The following is a 23,927-nucleotide window of genomic DNA, read 5'->3' on the forward strand; positions in this document are numbered from 1 at the left end:
CCCCCCCCAATAGGAGACAGCCTACGAGAATTAAAACATATACTGAAGTATAACCCAGAAACAGAAAAGGTTCTTGAAACTAAAATGCTAGTAGCATACACAAAACCAAAATATATTAGAAACTACTTAGTCCGGAGTGACATAGCTAACGAACGAGAACCGCGGGCAGCAGGCCGTGCGGCAGAAACTGCAGAATATGTAGACATATGAACAATGGGTGTGTGTGTGTGTGCCTGTATGTTGCCAGTGACGCAGTACCATAACATCAAAAATGAACTAGTCATCTACGCCACTTGTAAAAGTGGTAGCCTTGTTATTAGTGTGTGTAGTTTATACTTTCAGCCATATCATTAATTTAAACATATATACATATTTTCCATATAAATGTCCATCTATTTCGATACGTAATTAATTATCGATAATTTTTAAATATATCTTATTATTCTTTGTTAATGTATATATGTTGTACCGTTTCAGGAGAAGACTAATATAGGCACTGCCTGTTGTCTCATCCTTTTGTAAATACAATAAAATTTGTTGAGACCAAAATGCAACGATATCGGCCATTTTTATATCGTAAGAAGATCGAAATAGAACTATCTCTTTGTTTCTCTCAATGTACTCGTAGCAAACTCTGTTCGTCCTGAATTAATTGGAGGGTTTTAAAATTAAACTGTCTAGAAATAATCGGGACGAAATGTCTCTTCCTTTCTCTCAATGGAGCAGACGGGCACCTGAAGCGTACGATATGCCCGCCATATTGTCCGCCACACTTAAGATCAAATTCAGACCCAAGTCTACCCTGTGGCAGTCTTAGGATTTAAGACAGAAATTTAGAGTTAAGACTTAAGGTGTTTTTTCATGATCCCCAAGCTAAGTCTGTTTTCAGACTTAAGTCAAAAAACTTTAGACTTAAGTCCGTTAAATAATCCCGGGCCAAGGATTCATTTGTTCAAAACACAAAGACCCTGGGGACTGAACATTATCACCTAGGAACAATGGTTAACACAAAAACAACCAAGCGGACGATAACGGACCAGCAAAAGTAAAACGTAAGATCCCGTGTATACTATGCGGGAAAACATATTCATCATTAGGAACACTTAGACGACACATCAATATTTCACACAGTGCCGAAGTGACCAGGTACAGATGCAAAATTTGCAAGGAAACCTTCGGCCGCCAGGAAAACTATGATCGCCATCTAAGAACGGCACACCAATTTTACTACATTGGACCAGAGGTGATGAAAGACACCACGAGGGGAAAAGGCGGCCAAACCAATGCCGTGGGAAAAAACTGCGGAAGCACTGACCAAGCAGCAATTGGAACAAGCTAAATTTAGGACACGGCCCGCGACTACATTAACAAAAGTCAGCCCAACTTCAAACGCAAGACCTATTGTAGAGAAAGCGCTCGACCTAGGCCTATTAAAAGAGGATTTACTTCTGAGTAGCGACTCTTCCAGCTCCGCTTCAAGCACCATGGGAGATATAGTGGACTACAAGAACTTAGCCTAGATGTTTCTGCATCAGCCAACACCATATGCCTAGATGAGTGAATGTTGTAATAATGAACAATAGTAACACAGACGTTTTATAGATAAGCTTTATTGCACATATCACATAACATGTTTTATTTACAGGAAACTGACATTTTCTTAACATTATAAGATGACAGGTAATTGTTTACCTGCCCTTGGCCATTATTAATTACGTCATAAAAGTGTCCATTATATATGACGCCACAATGTAAAAACGAGCCTCCCTGAGAGTACTTCAGGGGGCATTTTCTAACATGTCGTTGTCCTGATGAAGACTCGCTTTAAGAGTCGAAACTAGTCGGCCAATAAAACCCACTAACCGGTAATTTTAATTTCAAAAGTATTTTATTGACAATACATAAATAATACAAACATATAAGTTAACATTAAAGAAGATATTAGAACAGTATTGACAAAAGAATAAGACAACAGGCTTTGCCTATATCAGTCTTCTTCTAATTCCGGTAGATATGTACAATGCTTAAATATATAAAATGTTGTGATTCGTTTCCTCTCACACTCATGCACACCCACACCCACACCAGTTTATGTATAATACTCGTTATTTAAGGGATAAAACTTGCCTGAATAACAATAATTATAACAATACATGAATATTCATTTGGAAATTTATCTAGCACGTATAAGTAACGAAACGTTTTGATGATTTAATATAAGAGTGAACATGTATAAGAATAGTTTTATTTAATTGGTCGGAGGCATTACTAATACCATATACTAAACAGTGCAGATTTAAATATCCTAATAGATTATAAATAGTGGTAATATGATGCCTAATATCAGAATACAGAGGGCATTGAAAGAAACCGGTGACGCCCGAGCTGTCTTGTGATTGGAACCCCGCCTACTATATTTATATTTAGTATTACAGACAGGTATTACACTTGTAGTTTAGTATCACAGACAAGTATTACACATGTATTTACAATCACAGACAGGTAATACACTTGTATTTACTATTACAGACAGGTATTACACTTGTATTTACTATTACAGACAGCTTACACATGTAAGTTCATTGTACACACTTTAACACACATCTACTGCAGGCAAGTTTACTTCGCTGTTCTAAAATACAACTAGCAATGAAACATGCGAATAGCAGTTACAAGAACTAATGGTTTATAATACACTGTAAACTACTTGTTTTATATTACTGTCTGTTTATATTCTGTATACTATTTGTATCTTTTTAAAGATTAAGTCCTGTACATGGTCTGGCATGGTATATGAGATATAACAGGACCTTGTTCTGAGTATGGCGACCTATCTTGACGTCTACCGTCGTACGTATTACGCCCGTTGTCCTGGGGCGGACGCAGTTACTGAGCCCTATCGCAATAATCCGATGAGGGATAAAGGGCCGGTGTCCTGTCACGATAATCCGGTGATCGGTTCCCCCCATAGTTTTGATGGAAACCTCGGTCGCGTTCCGGAGATAGGTAGTCGCCCCGAGGTGGAGGAGAGGACGGACGGGCAGACACACTGGCCGGGCCAGGTATTTATTAAGCTCCTGTAGTTCATCTTTTGATAACTTAACAGGGTCCTCCTCTACTTTGTCATCCCATGACTTAGTGCCCTCTGTAAACTCCACATGCCTACTAGGGTAATACCAAACAGAGCGCGCTGATGGGCCACCGATGCCTTTATGTATTTTAGAGTAGATGGTGTTGGGAGAATGAAGTAGAGCATAATAAGATAGGCGAAGGAAAGTCGACTGGCTATCGGAGGAATCGCTTGTGTTTGTTGACTCAAACTAGAGAGTCCAAACTCGCATTAGCCTGGAGCTCAACTGCTTGAATCAACATGTTGCTTGGAAATAGTAGGGTGTTTCGTTTGTTATTAGGAATGTCCTTATCGACTGGGTCAGTCCAGAGAAAGCGGTGATATGGGTATTTCCAGAGCAGATGATGTTAACAGTGAAGTAGGTATTTCCAGAGCAGATGATCTTGAAAGTGCAGTAGGTATTTCCAGAGCAGATGATGTTGAGAGTGAAGTAGGTATTTCCAGAGCAGAAGATGTTGAGAGTGATATGGGCATTTCCAGAGAGAATGGTGTACATATCAGCTTTCACCTATGATGGCTTAACTATTGCAAATATGCCTACCATTGGTAACAATGGCGTTGAAACGAAACACGGCAATTTTCAGTAACATGTCCATCCTTTTGAAATACTGAGAACAATATGCCTTCCGCTGTCGCTTTGGTGTTGTAGTTCTTTCAGCCCGGCTTCGACGAATTTGGTTGTTTTTCTTACTTTTGGATGCCTTTAATGGGACTCAACGATCCATCTCTTGATGTCACCAGATTTGTTTGTTTTCTGCCCATGTCTGTCATGTTGAGAGTGATACGTGTATTTCCAGAGCAGATGATGTTGAGAGTGCAGTAGGCATTTCCAGAGCAGATGATGTTGAGAGTGAAGTAGGTATTTCCAGAGCAGATGATGTTGAGAGTGATACGTGTATTTCCGGAAAAGATGATGTTGAGAGTGCAGTAGGAATTTCCAGAGCAGATGATGTTGAGAGGGAAGTAGGTTTTTCCAGAGCAGATGATGTTGAGAGTGAAGTAGGTATTTCCAGAGCAGATAATGTTGAGATTGAAGGAGGTATTTCCAGAGCAGATGATGTTGAGAGTAAAGTAGGTATTTCCAGAGCAGAAGATGTTGAGAGTGATATGGGTATTTCCAGAGCAGATGATGTTGAGAGTGAAGAAGGTATTTCCAGAGCAGATGATGTTGAGAGTGAAGTCGGTATTTCCAGAGAATGGTGTACATATCAGCTTTCACCTATGATGGCTTTAATTTACTTTTGCAAATATGCCTACCATTGGTAACAATGGCGTTGAAACGAAACACGGCAATTTGCAGTCACATGTCCATCCTTTTGAAATACTGAGAACAATATGCCTTCCGCTGTCGCTTTGGTGTTGTAGTTCTTTCAGCCCGGCTTCGACGAATTTGGTTGTTTTTCTTACTTTTGGATGCCTTTAATGGGACTCAACGATCCATCTCTTGATGTCACCAGATTTGTTTGTTTTCTGCCCATGTCTGTCATGTTGAGAGTGAAGTAGGTATTTCCAGAGCAGATGATGTTGAGAGGGAAGTAGGTATTTCCAGAGCAGTGATGTTGAGAGTGAAGTAGGTATTTCCAGAGCAGATGATGTTGAGAGTGAAGTAGGTATTTCCAAAGAAGATGATGTTGAGAGTGAAGTAGGTATTTCCAGAGCAGATGATGTTGAGAGTGAAGGAGGTATTTCCAGAGCAGATGATGTTGAGAGTGAAGTAGGTATTACCAGAGCAGAAGATGTTGAGAGTGATATGGGTATTTCCAGAGCAGATGATGTTGAGAGTGATATGGGTATTTCCAGAGCAGATGATGTTGAGAGTGAAGTAGGTATTTCCAGAGAATGGTGTACATCTCAGCTTTCACCTATGATGGCTTTAATTTACTTTTGCAAATATGCCTACCATTGGTAACAATGGCGTTGAAACGAAACACGGCAATTTGCAGTAACATGTCCATCATTTTAAAATAATGAGAACACTATGCCTTCCGCTGTCGCTTTGGTGTATTTCTTTCAACCCGGCTTCTACGAATTTGGTTGATTTTCTTATTTTTGGATGCCTTTAATGGGACTCAATGATCCATCTCTTGATGTCACCAGATTTGCTAGTTTTCTGCCCTTGTCTGTCATGTTGAGAGTGATACGTGTATTTCCAGAGCAGATGATGCTGATAGTGATACGTGTATTTCCAGAGCAGATGATGCTGAGAAAGATATGGGTATTTCTAGAGCAGATTATGTTGAGAGTGAAGTAGGTATTTCCAGAGCAGTGCTGTTGAGAGTGAAGTAGGTATTTCCAGAGCAGATGATGTTGAGAGTGAAGTAGGTATTTCCAGAGAGAATGTTGTACATATCAGCTTTCACCTATGATGGCTTAGTGCAAATATGCCTACCATTGGTAACAATGGCGTTGAAACGAAACACGGCAATTTGCAGTAACATGTCCATCCTTTTAAAATACTGAGAACAGTCGCTTTGGTGTTGTAGTTCTGTCAGCCCGGCTTTGACGAATTTGGTTGATTTTCTTACTTTTGGATGCCTTTCATGGGACTGTCAACGATCCATCTCTTGATGTCACCAGATTTGTTGGTTTTCTGCCCTTGTCTGTCATGAACCTCTTGAAGGCTGCACTTCTTTCTTCTTCAGTTTTATTGAACCAAACATCATGAGTGACTTGATGATGAACAAAGCCTTCAGCCAGGTAGAAGGATCCTTCCTGGTATAGGGCCCGTTTCACATCTTGGTACTTTACATTTACATGTTCGTAGATCCGGGCAACAAGTTCAACCAGCTTTAACTGCTTCCAGTCTGTCTTTACCTTCAAAACATGGTTGATCGACTCGCAGTTGTTGTTGCTCCACGCATTTGTTATCTTCCGTGTCTGCTGAGGTACACACACATTCTCCTGGATGATTGGAAGTAGTCTCCGCTTGAAATACTCCACGAAACTGGGCATTTTGGTCCAATCAGCTAAAGCATTGTCCATCCGGTATCGTAGAACATCCATGTCCTCTGACGCCGTCATACCATTGACACCGAAGATGATCTCTACAATAGTTTTCCTTTCAGTGGCTGTTGTAGATACCTGCTTCCAAAGGTAATCCTTGACATTGTTCTTCAGATGTCTAGTGCAAACCGTATTGCAGGCTGAAGGAAACTGGCGCTGGATTGCCTTCCTCATTGCAGTTTCATCATCCGAACCAATGGTCATCAGCGAAACTTCCAGCTCACTAAACTTTCCACTCAGAATAGCAAAGAAGATGTTGTATGACTCAAAGTCGGAGTTCCCATGGAGAAAAACTGGTCCAAGACAAAGAGGGTGGTCATCTGTAAGTCTGTTCTTAACCTCTTTGTGTTTAAAAACACGTGACGTGACAAAAACATCCCCTAAGTTGAAAGTTTTGTCAAATCCCCATACCTCTGCAAGGCCTGTTGAGCAAAAGCGCTTAACATCCTGGATTTGGTCAATGGTAAAACACACAACAGATGGTACTTTAGAATCCAAAAACACTACATCCTTCACAAAAGGGTGGTCTTGCGCAATATCGGTAAGAGCGGCAACGTTTTCTGTACATGGAAGGCATCCAGTCTGTTGTTTCTTCTTTGACAGCACACGTTTTCTTTTGTTCCGAACCTGTTGCATGGACATGGGAAGCATGACGGGGTTATTGTTAGTGTGGTGCATCCTGTCGTACACATTGCGAAGACCCATGGTTTCTGACAGTTTTCCAACTTCCGTCAGCACCTCCGGTATTGTTCGTCTATACGGCCTGCTGTTGGTCCTGGAAATTGACCGTAATACTCAACTAGCGCCATGTTGGATTTTCCCTGAAGATATTGTTCGGGTACGTGTTCAATCCAGGTCACTCTACGCTTGTACTGAGATGATTCCTTGCTGCAGCTGTAGTAGTGTTGCAGAATGAGCAAGTCATCTGGTCCTGGTTGGGGTATCAGTTGAGGGAAGACTTTCTTCTTGTTTTCCTGACGCTCCTTGCAAATTATGCCATTCTTCAACACCACATAGTACAGTTTCTTTCTGCCCTCGTCAATCAGGAAATATGACTTTGGTGATCCCCGGGATGTCCTAACCCAGACTCCACAATCATCCCAGAACTGGCACTGTTCTCCCGTCGTGCGACGGTCTTTGTTGGCAGAATTATCAATGATGAAGTAGGCATTGTTTTTCTGGCCCAATGGAATAGAATGCAGTGCAACTGTTGAGTCGGAAAAAAAATCAACAACAGACAGAGCATGAAGGAACTTGCCACCTGGTAGGTGTCCCATTGAAGGTCCATCTATCTCAACACATGGCTGGGGTTGATCTGGAGATGAAGATGATGGGGAAGACTGCTCGTCTGATGTAGAATCGGTGACGGAGGGTAAAGGTGATACTGGACTTGTATCCTTAAAACATTCTTGTGGCTCCATAGCGGCTCTCTCCTCCTCCCCTTCATGATCGGACAAATCCACCACTGTCATGTCTTCTTGACTCTCTGAAATCTTTCTCAGGGGAACGAAGTGGTGTGGCTGAAATTGATTGACCCTACGAAGTGCAAATGTCTAGGTCCACATAATGTTAGGGTCCCCATGGGGAAATGGTCGAGAACTCTGTCCTATCACTCTCCTAGTGAATGCACTTGACATGTTGTTGATAAGGTCCGTTGGTGGATAGAATAAATGAAGCATGGCTCTAGTGACGGCAGAGAGTGCATACATATGTAACCTCTCTGAATACGCTCCATAGGTAACTGCTGCGTTGAGGAGTTGCATATAATTACTTACTACGACATACACACTCTGTATAGAATCGATGAAATCGGGAGAGCTGTTGTTATAGTGCTGTGGATATGAAATCAACTACATAGCACTGCATAGACGAGGCTGTACGTGGTAGTCTTCACTTCCATACAGACTCCTTAAAATGGCTCGGTATAAACAATTTTCATCCCCTATTGTATAAATTGGCTGATGAGTCTGAAGAGTAAGTGGATGACACATCTGCAAAATGGAACACGAAACTTTGTCCATACGCCCGGAGAAGCTGTTGGTAATGGTATGCTAAAAGTGTCCATTGTCAAACTTACTTCATCAGCAGTCTTCTTTATGGTCGTCATTTCTTTTGTATCCACTGTTTTTTGTAACCTAAAATTTTAAAAAGATACCTCTATATCACACATATTAGAGACAAACGCCAAAATGACCATTTTAGACAGATAGACAAATGCCAACAAAATCATCATTTTTGACCTTATACAAGAAAGGCACTTGGTTTCAGGTTCTAATAACTTTAAATTACATTACTAATGATATTATTTGAAAGATTTTTTATTTTTGAAGATTTTCACCCCTATACTATCCATATGACCAATATCGCCAAAATGACCATTTTATACAGATAGACAAATGCCAACAAAATCATCATTTTTGACCTTATACAAGAAAGGCACTTGGTTTCAGGTTCTAATACCTTTTACAGTCAATATGTACAATTAAGTGTGATCCACTGCATATAACACAAATGCTTTCTATTAATTATGAAATAAAAAAATACAAAGAAACTTCTAAAGTGAATTTAATGAGTTTTAAAATGTATTTTCTGAAAAGTGATTTTTCCACAAATTCCTGCAAAAAAACACCATTTTTTCACTTTTATTAATGTCATTTATTTGAACATTTAAAAAAGAAGAAAGTTTTCATGCATTTTTGACCATTTTGTAACAGATTTAATTTTCGTATGTGAAAACGCTACACTAACCAATACAACAGTAACATATGTAAAAGAACTTTTTGAGGGCATTGTATTGTATATAGGTAGAGGACTATAATTATGTTAAGCAACAGACTTCACACTTTATTTCTATAAAACTTTGTGATATCATAACTTTACATTACTATGCAGATGGGGGACTTAAAATGATACAAATTCACTCTTTCATTAAGGCCCTTGGCTTTAATTTTAATAGCAAGCCAAACAACTTTTGATCAATATTATTCCATGGATAATCAATACAATTTAGTTGCTCACAAAAGATCTGTATTATAATATCCTATCTCAGAAAATTACAAAAGCAGCCATTGTGTGAGATACTTACACAACACTTAACTATGATCATAATTAATTATTTATTATTATTGTATAGTTTCAATGAACGACAAATCCTGTCAACACTGTGACGACGGTGCCGACTTCCTGTGCCCTAAAACACGTGGAGTTGCCGACCGAAAATTACTGAAATCTTAATAATTAAACCGTGTCAGTTGTGTATCTTGCTATAACTGGGTTAGTATACAAATAAACAAACGACAAAACATCATTGACTAAGCCCAGAAATTCAAAGATCAGTCCTTTTCTGACCACTGTCGGCAAGTCGCCAATTGTCGGTTTTCGTGACTCACTTCGGCGATCAAAACCAGTGATTCTGACGACATAAAACTATTGTTTGACCCAATCTTCCGTAACATAATAGAATACCTCGATATATATCAAGAAATATTCAATTCACAAGCATTGATGCTCCCTTTCGACACCTTTTCCTCTACTTTCCTCTACTTTTCGGCTTTTATCCCTACCGCAATATCATAATATTATTTACAATATAAATGAAATAAATATCATCTATTTGGCCATGGAGAGAAACCCTTCGCAAGTAATCTATCTCCTGAGTTAAATCCAATTAAAAGTGTTCGATGTTGGGATTTTAAATAAATTCTATAAGAGTTTGTTAGTTGTTTTCAATAAACAGTGGGCCTCCGGTTACCGCAGAAGCAGATTAATAACATGACATCGCATAATAGAGATCAACGTACTTGCCAATACCATTTATGCACTTCGCTGATACAGTATAACCCTACACAATTAGTGCAAAATGAAAAAAATGCAACAGAAAACCATGACTATATACTGCACCGCTTCGACTTTACCCGGTTTTTCCGAGCATGCCCAGAACAAAATACGAAACTTTGCATAACATGAACGACAAATCCTCTCAACATGAGATCAGTGCAATGTGCCACTTCGTAGGTGACGGCAGTACTTGGTGAAATGTGTTCGTATTTTAAATAATTACTGTGTTACTAGTTGGTAGTATTTTGTTTGTTTCATTAAATTGTTGATATGTCTTTGACAGCGATCAGCAATTTCAATTAATTTCTGACTATATGAGTACGAAACAGCGGTTGCTTCTTAAGGGCGCGGAAAACCGATGAAAACGAGGATACAGTTATCTGCCCTTTGTTAGGGGTCGCAACATTTCCAATCTCAGCGTCTTCCTGAAGGTAAAGTATACTACGACAGCTTAAGATATATGCATGGCAACTATTTATCTGTCAAGTGCATTACGATACTGAACATTGTGTTCTTTATGTGTATCTATTACAAACACGCAATATGCGGAAATATATTGAAAAAATTGTCAGAAATCCGGCCTGGCCCGTACCAATATTTTAGTTCATTTTGAAGTTGTTCATGGAGGTAGTAATTAATTTATGATACGATGACGGCTGTAGATTTTGCTTGAAACCCATGTATTTTCAAAATTCTTTATGATACTGAATGTATTTGTGTAATTATCCGTACACTATCTAATCAGTGTAACAGGAGTGCCAGACTGGGGTTCGAACCCAGGAATCTCCAAACTCTGAACTGAGGATCTACTAATTGAGCTACCTGGTTGCCGACGATCGACCCAGTCCAATTCAACTTACATTCCACTTCCTCTTTTTTCTGAGTCTTCGCTCCCAAATTAACAACTTTTTACAACCAGGTATTTCACTAGCTAGTACTTGAAACAAGGGTTGGTCAATTGCAAGACTTGATAAAAGATGATCTCTCTCCTGTATAACTAGCAAAGAGACAAATACACATTATTATCCCTTTCAAACAAACTATCGAGTTGATATATGTATACATGTACAATATTACGTACACTTTTTGTCATCGCTCTAGCCACTTCATTTCTCAACGGAATTTCATTTAACTTCATACAAGTGTTTGGTATGGCAAGTTCGGGTTTCAACGTTGAAGGACAGAGTCACTTTAATTATTTTTAGAAAAACTTTGTCATCATTCTACCGACTTCATTCCATTTCATGAAACCTCATATATATATGTACAAGTATTTTGTATGACAATATATAGCTTGAACAAGTTCACATTTCTGGCTTCTATGTTAGAGGTAAAGGTCACATACTATTTTTATTGATACAAAAAAACGTAACCACTAGCGCTCTAGTGACTTCATTACTGAACGGAATTTCATGAAACTTCATACAAGGGTTTGATATGGCAATGCGTTTCAGGTTACTGCGTCAATTTTTCTATATTTAGAAAAACTCATCGCTCTATCGACTTCATACCACTATAAATAAAAATATGAAATCAATATTCCTACCCTATTTCCCCCTGGTACAGATTGTCGAAGGTAGGGAATGACTGGACTCGGGCCTTAATAATAAGGTCACACTACACCGTTAATTTCACCGCCATCTTCCAAATGAACTTCATAATGCAGAGGAATTGTAAACAACAAGTCATATTTGTATTGTTTGATTCATTTGCCATTTATAATTAGGCCAAACAAACATATTGGGTGTTTCCGGTAACCCTACCAACTAGGGGTGTCACAATACGCCAACTCAATATATTGCAATACAGAATTAATATATTGCGATACGTATCCCGATATATTTTTATAGGAAGGATGTGCTCAATTTTATAATAAGTTGTTATTAGAATGTTATCAAACTTAATCATATATAATATGGATTACAGAGATTTAAGATTTTTGTCAAACCAACCATCGATAAGAAAATTTGAACTATTAAAAGCCTGTTTTATGCTTATTGGCATTTCTGTTAGAAGTTGTAGTAATTTGCATGTTAAAACACCAAGCAGATACATAAAAATATGCTTTTGAAAAATACTGCGATACAGCAATACAGCAATATTTCATCTCTGTATTGTGGTACAATACGATATACCCATGTATTGCGATACACCTGTTTTCAGATATATTGTGACAGCCCTACTACCTACCCTATTTTTGTGCCTATCCTAAACTTTTTGAGACAATTAACAAAGAAGCACTGTTAAAGTCAAGATCACTCTCCTATATACTAAACCACATAAAATCATATTTGAAATTAAAACGTATTACTTACCTACCTATCCTAAACAAAAATCATCAGGAAACACATTCTTTTGTCTGGCCTTGGTATGTTCACATGTTAACTTTAATTTAAACAGTATTTATTCAATATTCAAACATGTTTATTGCATGCATGATAACACTGGGATTGGAAAACAAGCTTAGAGGTTATACTTTGAATTCCAATTTAAGTGCAGTGTTCCAACATAACAGTAATTAAGCCATAGTTTATCACCATGAAAAATAATGTAGGTCTTTTTGAAAAATTGTGAAGTTATTTGCTATGGTGAATAAGATTCAAAGATAAAATTATAGCCCAGTCAGTAGGAAGCAGCTAGTATTTTATCATGGTGACAGACTGATACTCTCATAAATTATCTCCCTTTAGTCCGAGATTTAGTTTTGAAAGCTCTTAACCTTCACAAAATGAGCTCACATTTTCTCTTTGTCTGTTACAGAGATATTTATGTATGATTTGGTGGGGTTTTCATACTCAAGACGAACGGTCAAATTTTCTGCATGAACTTCTGTCAGAAAGGCAACCAATTTGTTGGATATATATATATAAGTTTGTGTAACTACAAACAACAACAACATCAACAAGAGAATACAGAGGTGTCAACAAATCCATGACTGGAATTATAAATCGATAAAACTAGGGCAAAATATGAACAAAGAAAAGATCTACATGGAAACCTTTGAAAAAGTATTCATGAAACCGTTCTCATGCTCAAGCATGAATTCTGTGCTCATGCCAGCTTTCTTGTAACCCACCTAAATCATGTCAGCCATCAAAAACTTAAATTCAAGTATTGAAAACAGTATTCGGCTTCTAGTTTCTTCAATTTTTGTCCAAAAGTTTAACAAAATCAGATTTTTTAAATAATTTATAAGTGGAACAAGAAATAAGACTTGAGCACAAAATCCAGGCTTGAGCATGAGAACGGTTTCATGAATACGGGCCCAGGTGTTCTAAAAGGGCTCTGCAACATTAGCGAAAATATGACTTGAAAAAATGGTATATGATATAACCTGAACACATTGTATGTATATATGTAAGGGATAAATCACTTGTTTTGTGTTGGATCAGCCAGTGAAAGCTGTACCTGTCAAGGGCCGAAGGGTGCTTTCGACTCACTGGCTGGTCCAACACAAAACAGGGGAGTTATCTTACTTTTAAACTTTCATCTGTGAGTACATGTACTGAGTAGTGCCTATTCATATACATGTATATATCTGATAGGTAACCGTTGGATAAATGAATAGCAGGGGTCGACACTAACGGTAGACCGGAGGACCGGGTCCACTAAAATCTTGGCCGGTCCACTTAATCTCCAAAGCTGGTAGACCGCCGGTCCACCACATATTACTTGATTAGTGTATATATATTTGAGAATATTGTTCAGAAATATACTAATAAAGACTTTATTTCCTTCGCCAGCGAGCCGTAAAATCCCATCTGGTTAAAAAATGTATCGTATTTTCGTGTTGTTAACCCGCTAAAAGTTGTCGTTATCATTCTTGGACGAGTGAAGTGCGTGAAACCGCTTGCGGTAAGTCGGAATCTTTTCAGCGTTTGAGTCGCTTGTGGTATAGTTTGCCGCTATTATAAGCACTAAAATGACGATGACGTCACGATCACGGTGGTCAACCGATAAATGAAGGTAAACTTAGCCTCACAATTTCGTGTTACGTTTTGATTTCTATCGTATTCTATAGCGTATATCGTTTAGGTGATCGTGTCCGTCGATTAACTTAGTATCTGTACTAGACTAGTACCGTATCGCCTGTGTCGCGATTTTTAAATGGCTTGGTTTACAACCACTGGCAAAAAAAAAGTTAAAAACTTCAACAGAACAAAAACAACACGAAGTTTGTATGGGCAACAAAAAGGATGATATCCTTTCAGGAGTCATGGAAAAATCGTTTACATGGCTCAATAATGATACTGACACAAACTTAATGAAATGTGGGGTATGGTGCACTCAGAAGATGATTCCGAAATGTCCAGGAAGGATTGAATAGAGTTGCAACAAAATACGTAAAGACTACTGTTGGGGCAAATTTGTTTGACATTCTGACTGTATATTGAGATAAAGATCATATAAAAAAGGTATAATACTATAAAAAAGTATATTATTTTATCCTTATTTTTTCATATGATCTTTATCTCAATTTACAGTCAGAATTTCAAACACCTTTGGATGGGAGCTATGTAAAAAATAATAAACAAGGAGAAAATTGTTTCATGTTTCTGTGTCATTTACTAAAACTTGTTCATAAATGGAAAAAAATAAAAAATAAGGAGAAAAAACAAGTATTTTACAGAAAATTAAAAAACCTTCATTATTTGTTTAAAACCCTCAGATGCCAGGATTTTGCATCTAGCTTTTAAAAAAATTCGGGGGAGGACCCCCATACCCCCCTCTTATTCAGGAGGGGGGGTACCCCCTCCCGAACCCACCCCCCACTCCTCGCTACGCTCGTCGACCGGGGCGCGAAGCGCCCCAGATCTGAGAATATTATTCAGGTCCACCAGAAATTAACCAGGTCCACCAGATCAAGAGAGCAGGTGGACCTGCGGTCCACCACCTATTAAAAGTTAGTGTCAACCCCTGAATAGACCACTACTTATCCAAGAGTCATTCAACTTATGCAATGGCTAGCTGTTGAAAAGGGAAGACATACAACTAGTGATACAAGTTTTCAAATAAATTTCTACATTTTACTTTACTGTTTTTAAAGAAAATATGTCTTTACACTAAAATTTGTTACTTGTAGGAAGACTGTGGTAATAAAAATGGACCAAATTCAGAATGCTAGTATACAGTACCACTACGCACCACAGACTGGTGAGCTGGTGGAAGGATTTGACCCTAGTGGTGTACAGCCTGTTGGGGCAATGACGGGAATCATTGACAGCCGACAAGTCATCTACACCACCAGTGATGGGGATGGACAATTACAGGTAAATCATGATAGCAAAGTACCAGTAGCTCCACATAAAAGTCATCATCACAATCTCAGTAGTGCAGGGTAGGGATCTACACTGTCACAGTCTCAGTAGTGCAGGGTAGAGATCTACACTGTCACAGTCTCAGTAGTGCAGGGTAGAGATCTACACGGTCACAGTCTCAGTAGTGCAGGGTAGAGGAAATCTTTTGCCAGTGTTCTTTTCTACACAACCACACACAGAGTGAAATTGAACTTTGTACACTCAGTTCTGTGATTTAAATGTATGCAAAGCTGAATTCTGAGTCCTGGACTAATTTCATTTGATCAGAAATTATCTTAGAATTATTCCGTATAATATTTAATAATCTGTGTTAATGTAATATATCACATGTGTGCTACAGATGATGTCTTTAATCTAGTGACGCATGTTAATAAAATCTGTATTGATATGTTTGTACCACTGATCAATGATATCTAATAATAACAGAGTGGAATACATGTGTCATGCTGTGTGCCTTCAGCGTGGTATTTCAGCAAGGTAGCATTCTAAAGTTAGCATAAAAACTGTAGTATCGAAAGGAGGCAAATACACCTACATACCACCTCCACACACATACATTTCACACATGGAGGCAATACACCTACATACCACCTCCACACGCATACATTTCACACATGGAGGCGCATCCTTTAGTTGTTAATTCCGTCTTTGCATATTGCAGAGTTATCTTCTCTTGTGAGCAGGTATTGATTGTTACGTCATTGGTTTATGTGAGAAAATTGCGTCTCTTTCTCAAAAATTGATGACGTTACTCTCACAAACCAATGACGTAACAATCAATACCTGCTCACAAGAGAAGATAACTCTGCAATATGCAAAGACAGAATAGGATGCTAATCTTAATTAACCCCAAACTGTGCTGATAATGTTATGGACAGGTAATTATGTAATATGATGAATGTTAATGCACTTTATAGGTGTACCACCATGATGGCAGCCAAGCCATACAGGGACTAGAGGGCCAGGACACGATTGTGTTTCTTGACGAAGGTATGGAGGTGGAGACAGAGACGGAGGTGGCCACAGCATCCGAGGCCATAGAGGCTGTCAAGTACATTGAAGAAGGTGGAGACCAGATGCAAAAGTTTATTATCCAGATGGCACCACAGGACCAAGAGGTCAGACAGGAGCCCCAACGTATCATAATTCCAGGTATCTAGGAATATTTCATACTGTCTATATGTGGATGCACAAAATGCAATCTGATTAAAATCATCTGTTACATGGCTCCGCCTGAACATCTGAATGTGCCGCGGTCAGGGTCACGTTCAAGTGAACTTTAGATGAACCAATCAGAGGCGCGCTGGCAAAAGTTTGCCAGCAAATCGGAATATCATTGTTGATAGATAAATAGCGAGGGGTATCGAACAGAATAGTTTTCCAAAACCGATATGGTGGCGGGAACTGACGTTTCTACGACGCCAAGGAAAACGCAACCATTGGGTAATAATTGCGTATGCAACAACGCCATACAGTCTTTCTTCTCTAATAAAGCTTCGAATATCTTTTTCTGTTCGGGTTTCAGACGATCAATCTCAAATAACTTCAGAACTTTCGCATCGTTCTCACCAAAGTATGCCATATTTGTTACAACTCCGAGCGCCCATTTGAAAGAGGGTCTCTGATTGGTCAACATTTAATGAGTATTTATAAATATAAAGGTCACCTGAATGTGACCCTGACCGCGGCACACTCAAATGTTCAGGCGTAGTACGAAGTTAACGAAGCCATGTATCATATGATTTTAATCAGATTGCACAAAATGGAACACTTTTTGAAGAAAATGTATTTCCTATTTAATTTTTGGAACACCAATGATTTTACTATAGTGAAATAGATACATTCATCTTTCTTTTTATGTTTTTCTTGGGTATCACCAGCATGTGTGTCTATTTATAGACTTCAGTTCGTTTAGTCAGGTTCACTTGAAAGGTTTAGATTGCTGGGTAACCAAAATGAAACACCTCGTCTTTATTGTAATTCAGTGTATGAACATTTGGATTTGGCCCAATGGCAATATGTAGGGATGTAAAACAGATATTGGCCTAACAGAAAGAGTGGGTTATAATGTCATTGCTAGGGTCAATTTCTCTGTTTACAAATGTTTATGAAGGAATATTTGTTTTACAGTTATGATTTTATTTTAAACACTAATAGAACATATTTTCTTTGTCTCATTGCAGGCTTGGAGAATTATGTAGTACAGTTGGATGAACAAGCCCATCGACCAGAAAATATCCGTCATTTTCAAAGTATACAGCCGAGAAGTGTATATCCAAAGATAGCCATTAAAGCTATTGAAAAACCAATGAGGTCGCAACCTTTGATATTGAAACCGCCACAGATTGCCCAACAAGCTGCACCCCAGCCAGTCAAGCCTGAGGCTACTGTAATCAGTAAGAGTGAAACAACACTACCGGCAAAAGTGGTGATTGACTCGAAGCAAGTTAAACATCACAAAAAATATCCAACAGCACAGAGTGAAAATACAGAATACATCTATGTTACTAGAACACTTACATCCCATAAAGATGACTCTCAGGATGTTGGAAAATCAGTCTATAACACCATTAAAGTTTCAAGACCCCCATTAAAACAAGTTGATACTAAAAGTACACCAGAGGCAACTGTACCTGTTATGTCACATGTTGAAGGGTCCTCTTCACAACCAGGAAGTTCACAACAGGTGGCATCACCTGAATTGAACCAAGAAACAGCACCAGCTCTAATCCAGATGATGCCACCAGTTTCAAAACAGGTGACATCAATGTCACAACTGGTGGCAGCAACATCACAACAGGTGGCAACAACACCACAACAGGTTGCAACAACACCACCACAACATGTGGCAAAAGCATCACAACAGGTGGCAACATTATCACAACAGGTGGCAACAACATCACAACAGGTGGCAACAGCATCACAACAAGTGGCAGCATCATCACAACAAGTGGCAGCAATATCACAAAAGGTGGCGGCAGCAATGGTGCCAGTGCAGGCCTCAGAAATAGATTCAAGAACGTCTTCACAACAATTACAGTCGCTGATCAAACCTCAAAACAAAGGACCAAGGATGGTGTCTGTGCTTGGAGCAAGCCGAAATATTGTCAGGAAAGATGGCAGTGTCTTTCCTGTAGATCCAGTATCTAAGAAGATAATTTTTGTACCACTTTCTGCAGATGAAGCAAAAGAGGCAGTCAGTTTAGATGAAAGTTCAAAAGATGTGAATTCTGATGATGAAGCATCAGATGTCAGTGATGAAGAGCAGGAACCACTGGCAAAGAAAGCCAGACCAAAATATGAAACTTTAGAAAGAGAGACAGAAGGCAAATGGAAGGGAAAGTGGAAAAAGAAGCCAAATTACAAGAATCCTAAACCAAAACGGCATTTGAGTCCAAAAGACGTGGCCCCACCACCAAAACAACCTGCAAAATACAAAAAAAGAGATAAATCTCATTCTAAAAGCATGGAGACAGTCACTTTAGATACAAATATTGTGATAAAGAAGGAAGTAGAAGAGGGGGAGAATGTCACTTTACAAAAGCAGAAGAAAAAGGATGAGGACGAACTGGAAGAAGAATTAGAGGAGAAGAAATGTCGGATGTGCCTTGCCCTCCACAATGCTGAATGTCCATTGATGCGAAGGCGAGTTAGGCTGAATATAAATGACAATATGAGCTGTTTGAATTCCACCATGCTTTCCCTAAAGTCACTCCCCAAAGAATTTGTACTCAGTAGCAGAGATGGACATGGTCTAAGTGTGTTTGCCTCGGACGTCATTGAGAAGGGCACCCACTTTGGACCATTGGTGGGTGAACAATTGACTTTTGAACAGATTTCACATAAAATGGACTTCACACATCTGTGGCTTATCGAGACAGAGGAAACAATCAGCGCAGTGGACAAGAAAATAATTAAGTACAATTTCATCAATACCGGCAATGAGATGACAAGTAACTGGTGCAGGTAAGGTTATCAACTACTGTGTAACATCAAAGGTTTACTGTGTGCATGTTTTCCAAGGTTTTCATAGATCCAGTGGAACTGTAAGAAATTATGCAGAGAATGTATTAAGGATTTCATTGATATTAGTGTAAACGTACCAACAAACGAAATTTCAACGAAATACTTCCGGTAGTTTGAAAATACAAAATCCTGAGAGAAAAAAACTTAAATCGTTTCATATAACTCACATCTCTGTAAATATCTTTATTTTCATGTGTATTTTATTTTGCAGACTACATAGAAGGATTTTTTCGAGAAAACTGAAATTCCTGAATGAGAGCAAGGATGCTATTCCATATTGATAGCAATTATCAATGAAATCAACATTAGCAGAAAAGTTTAGATATATGAGAAAAAGGCTCTTTGCAAATTGTCAAGAAAAATCTCAGATATGTGAGGCCCACTCTGAGTGTAATCTGGGGAGATAATGTGTTGAGCACTGATCTATAGTGTGTACTGTGTTATTTATTATAGATATCTGAGGCCCACCCTGAACGTAATAAGGGGAGATATTTGTGTTGAGCACTGATCTATAGTGTGTACTGTGTTGTTTATTGTAGATATCTGAGGCCCACTCTGAATGCACAGGAATGTAACCTGATCAGCTATTGTAAAAACGAGGAGATTTGGTTTGTAGCCAGGGAAGACATTCAGGAGGGTACGTTAGCACTGCAATGGATTTGTTTGCAGATAAATCAGTGAGAAATGTATGCAATAACGTTTTGCACACCTCTGTTTTTCAAATGTTATACAAGGCTTGTTATATCAATTAAATTAAAGAGATAACAAGTTCAATATTAAACGGTGATATTGTCATTATTATTAAAATTTAAAATAAAATATAAAAGTTTTGGGACTAAACAAAATAACCACCCTCTGACAGATAATATAATTATGCAAAGTACTCATATCTACAGATAATATTTAAAAGATTGAATTTGAGGTGAACTTTTAATGTAATCTATAGATGAGTTAATGATGATTGATATTTAAACTGGTTTCTGTGAAACCTGTCTAAACTGGCATCAAGTGAGATCATGTGATCAAATTCAACTGTTTATTAGTAAAGCCATAAATAGGGTTCATTTCTTTTTGTATTAATACAAAAGGAAATTTATTACGAAACTGATCTGCAGGAAATACAGAGAAAAAAATGATCTAACAATTCGTAAAAAAAACTTGAAAGAAAGACTAGTAAACTATACATTGTACCAAGTGCACCATGATCTACGAATGTATGACGAAAACAGGTGTCAAATCCTAAGAGAAATTTTTAAAGGAAAACTTTGTGAACTAGACATTGTACCTACATGAGAAGACACACTAAAAGCAAACTTGACTCACAAATATTTCAATTTGCAGGTGAAGAGATGATAATGTATTTCCGCTTCATCGAGGATCTACATAATGAGCTATGGTTTGCTGACTTGTGTAACCGTACCCAGAAGCTGTGTAAGAGGTGCGATGTGGTCTACACAAACCTCGTCAGCTATGTGAAACATGTTCAGGTGTTTCACCCATACTCGCTGAAAAAACTCAAGGCCATCTGCAAGGTAAGTAGAAAGCGCAGCTCAGGTCACAGATTCTTATCTGTGTCAACCTGTGTAAAAGACAAAGACACAGTGATGAACTGATCTTTATAACAACATGATAAAGCTTGATAAAGCTCTAAAAAAAGGTTGACCACAAAAAGCCCATAAAATGAGTAGAAGGCCCTAGAAAACCAAACATTTATTGAAAATAATTTGAAAGTGTCAAATGCATAGAATTTTACTTAATTATCAGTTGATTATTAATTTTGTGGGTTAAAGAAGTATTTCTTGTGAGATAATTTCCATATTAGATTTTAGCATTTCACATATTTGTTATTGTCAGGCTAGGGGTTGCAGTGCTAATAGTTTTTTAAAAGGCTTCCTTTTTACTGAGAGAAGCCTTAAAAAGGCATTGAATTTCATAATAAAATGTCTGTGCGAATCCTTATACAATTGTAGCACATGCCTATGGAGATAAATTAATATCACCTTACTTTACAACTTAATACAAGTCACTTTTAGTGTTAACAATGAAATTTTACCAATCCAGTAAGATCGGTTTCAAGTTAAAGTGTCTGGAATGTAAAACAACTGGATCAATGGGAAAAAGTGAAATACATGTACCTGGTTCACTGTATACCAACAAATTTTCACCTTGGAGGGTGCAATGCAAAGCAAAGCGAAGGTGAAAATGAAAATGCGGCGAAAATGTCTCTGTGTACAGTGTGATATATGTATATTAAAATACAAACACCCGGTGGTAGTTGGATAATCAGATTGGTGGAGGCTAGATGGATTGAGGCGTGGCTGTTTGTGTATTGTTGCATGCTATTGATTTCCAGTATTTATCTGAATTTCCTTAGTTAATTTTAAAAGCTAGAGGTTTAACCCATGCTGGAATTTTTTGCACAAATGCAATACGTCATGACAAAATCAAAGTTTGCAGTTTCCTGGTAGCTGTTTGATATTTGGTGTTTAAAGAATACCAATCACAAGGGTGAACCCTGTCGGTGTGTCCTTTGAGGGTGAGAGGAGGGATACCCGAACTCAAAGCCAGTCAGTTTTTCTTACAGTGCTGTGTGATTGTTTTGATGTACATCAAACGATCCCACTAAAAATATCCACAAGGTGGTGAATGCAGAGCCTTAAATTTTATTATGGCATATTCCAGGGTCTAGAGAAAAAAGGTGAACATAACCCCCAGAGATTTAAGCTTGATGTTAACCATGAGTATGTAAAAGTTTTTAAATTAATGAAAACTTTATATGTGAAATAAGCAGTATTTGATATTTCTTCATAATTGCAGGAGTGCGGTCTGGTGTTGGAGAGTACCGGAGAACTGACCGAACACTGTAAGGAAGCACACCAAGGCAACGGAGCTTTTGTTTGTAAGGACTGTGGAAAACAGTTCCCAATTCCACGGGGCCTTCAACAACATCGAAAGTTCTTCCACATAGTCGAGGGCAATTTTGCTTGTGAGCATTGTGGAAAATGTTTCTTCAACAAGTTCAAACTGCGGAATCACATGAGAAACAAACATTCTGGAAAAGAGTTCAGATGTGAGGTCTGCAAAAAGGTAGTTGGGTCCCGAAACGCCCTAAACCGCCATAGGAAGTCGCATACTGAAGAAGGTTACAAGTTCACATGTGATCGCTGCGGAAAGTCTTGTCGTGATAACAGTAACTTACGTTCGCACATGATAACCCATATCAAAGCTAGGCAATTCCCTTGCACAGTGGCAGGGTGTTTGATGAGATATGGGTCCAAAGTTGCTCTGCAAATGCACTTTGCCAAAACCCATCTTCTTTCCCCAGAACAGATTAAGGTGCATATGCTCAGTATAATTAATACGGAGAAACAGGATGGGGATGAATTACAGCAGGAAGTGGTTACAGCGCGTGTTATGTCTGGTACACAGACTGAGATAATCTATGACTTGGAAAGTGAGGATGAAGACGACTTTATAGATTGTTAGCTCACCGGGTCCGAAGGACCAAGGTGAACTTATGCCATACCGTGGCGTCCGTCCGTCCGTGCGTCAACAATTTCTTTAAACGACTTCTTCTTCTTAACCACTGATTGGAATTCAACTAAATTTGACTGGAAGCATCCTTAGGTGGTGGGGATTCAAAATTGAGCAAATGGTTGGGCTAACCCCCAGGGGGCTAAGGGGCGGAGCCAAAAGGGGTCAATTTGGCTATATTGCTTTAAGCGACTTCTCCTCTGGAACTAAGAGATGGATATCAACCATATTTGATTGGAAGCATCCCTAGGTAGTGGAGATTCAAAATTGTATAAATGGTGGGGCTGAGGGGCGGGGGCAATTTGGCTATATTGCTACAAACTACTCCTTCTGTAGAACTATGCACTGGATATCAATCATATTTGATCAAAAGCATTCCTGGGAGGCAGGGATTCAAAATTGTACAAATGATGTGGCTGACCCCCAAGGGGGCTGAGGGGCGTGGCCAAAAAGGGTTATGTACATGGCTATACTGCTTTAAGCGACTTCTTCTCTGGAACTAAGTGATGGATATCAACCATATTTGACTGGAAGCAGCATCCCTAGGTAGTGAGTATTCAAAATTGTACAAATGGTGGGGATGACCCCCGGGCTAAGGGGTGGGGCCAAAAAAAGTTTATTAATTGGAAATGTTTGAGATCCCCACCATATAAAGAGAGGAATGCACATTTGCTTTCAGGATGGCCCTAGGGTCTGGCCCCACCCTATGAGACATAGTCCCTGGGTCATAACTTTGAAACAGTTGAGATCCCCACCCCAAAGCTATATATACAAATAATGGTCCTAAAGAGACGAATGTAGTCATGGTATTAGAATAGACCCTGGGGTCTGACCAAACCCCTAGGGACCTAGTTTCTTAGTCACAGCTTGGAAACAGTTGAGATCCCCACCCTATAACCATATATACAATTGCTGAGTATAAAGAGATAAATGCACATATGCTTCGAGGATGGCCTTGGGGTCTGCCCCACCCTTGGAGACTTAACCCCTGGGTCATAACTTTGAAATGGTTGAGATCCCCATCCCATAATTATAACCATACTAATATTAGATATCCAGGTGAGCGATACAGGCCCTCT

At 38.7% G+C, this 23,927-nt stretch overlaps 2 protein-coding genes across 3 annotated transcripts; both read left to right on the forward strand.

Moving 5' to 3' along the window:
- The first annotated feature begins 2,822 nt into the window (after positions 1 to 2,822).
- Positions 2,823 to 5,646, forward strand: LOC110461305. The gene is made up of 5 exons (XM_021514729.1): positions 2,823 to 3,062; positions 3,411 to 3,560; positions 3,872 to 4,309; positions 4,680 to 4,952; positions 5,614 to 5,646. Exons 1-5 carry the CDS (start codon positions 2,823 to 2,825, stop codon positions 5,644 to 5,646), a joined length of 1,134 nt encoding a protein of 377 aa, XP_021370404.1.
- A 4,672-nt stretch (positions 5,647 to 10,318) lies between these two features.
- On the forward strand, positions 10,319 to 22,872 carry LOC110461369. Of its 2 annotated transcripts, none has more exons than XM_021514817.1 (7): positions 10,319 to 10,401; positions 15,054 to 15,240; positions 16,206 to 16,440; positions 17,472 to 19,254; positions 19,854 to 19,951; positions 20,656 to 20,846; positions 22,132 to 22,872. In XM_021514817.1, the coding sequence occupies exons 2-7, from the start codon at positions 15,073 to 15,075 to the stop codon at positions 22,798 to 22,800; spliced, it is 3,144 nt and encodes a 1,047-aa protein (XP_021370492.1). In that variant the 5' UTR covers positions 10,319 to 10,401; positions 15,054 to 15,072; the 3' UTR covers positions 22,801 to 22,872. The 2 variants fall into 2 exon arrangements, with proteins under 2 accessions (XP_021370492.1, XP_021370493.1); XM_021514818.1 differs by lacking the exon at positions 10,319 to 10,401 and adding an exon at positions 10,537 to 10,889.
- Positions 22,873 to 23,927: the final 1,055 nt, after the last annotated feature.

The sequence above is a fragment of the Mizuhopecten yessoensis genome, unplaced genomic scaffold (assembly GCF_002113885.1).
Source record: "Mizuhopecten yessoensis strain PY_sf001 unplaced genomic scaffold, ASM211388v2 scaffold10603, whole genome shotgun sequence".
Classification (NCBI taxonomy): Eukaryota; Metazoa; Mollusca; class Bivalvia; order Pectinida; family Pectinidae; genus Mizuhopecten; species Mizuhopecten yessoensis.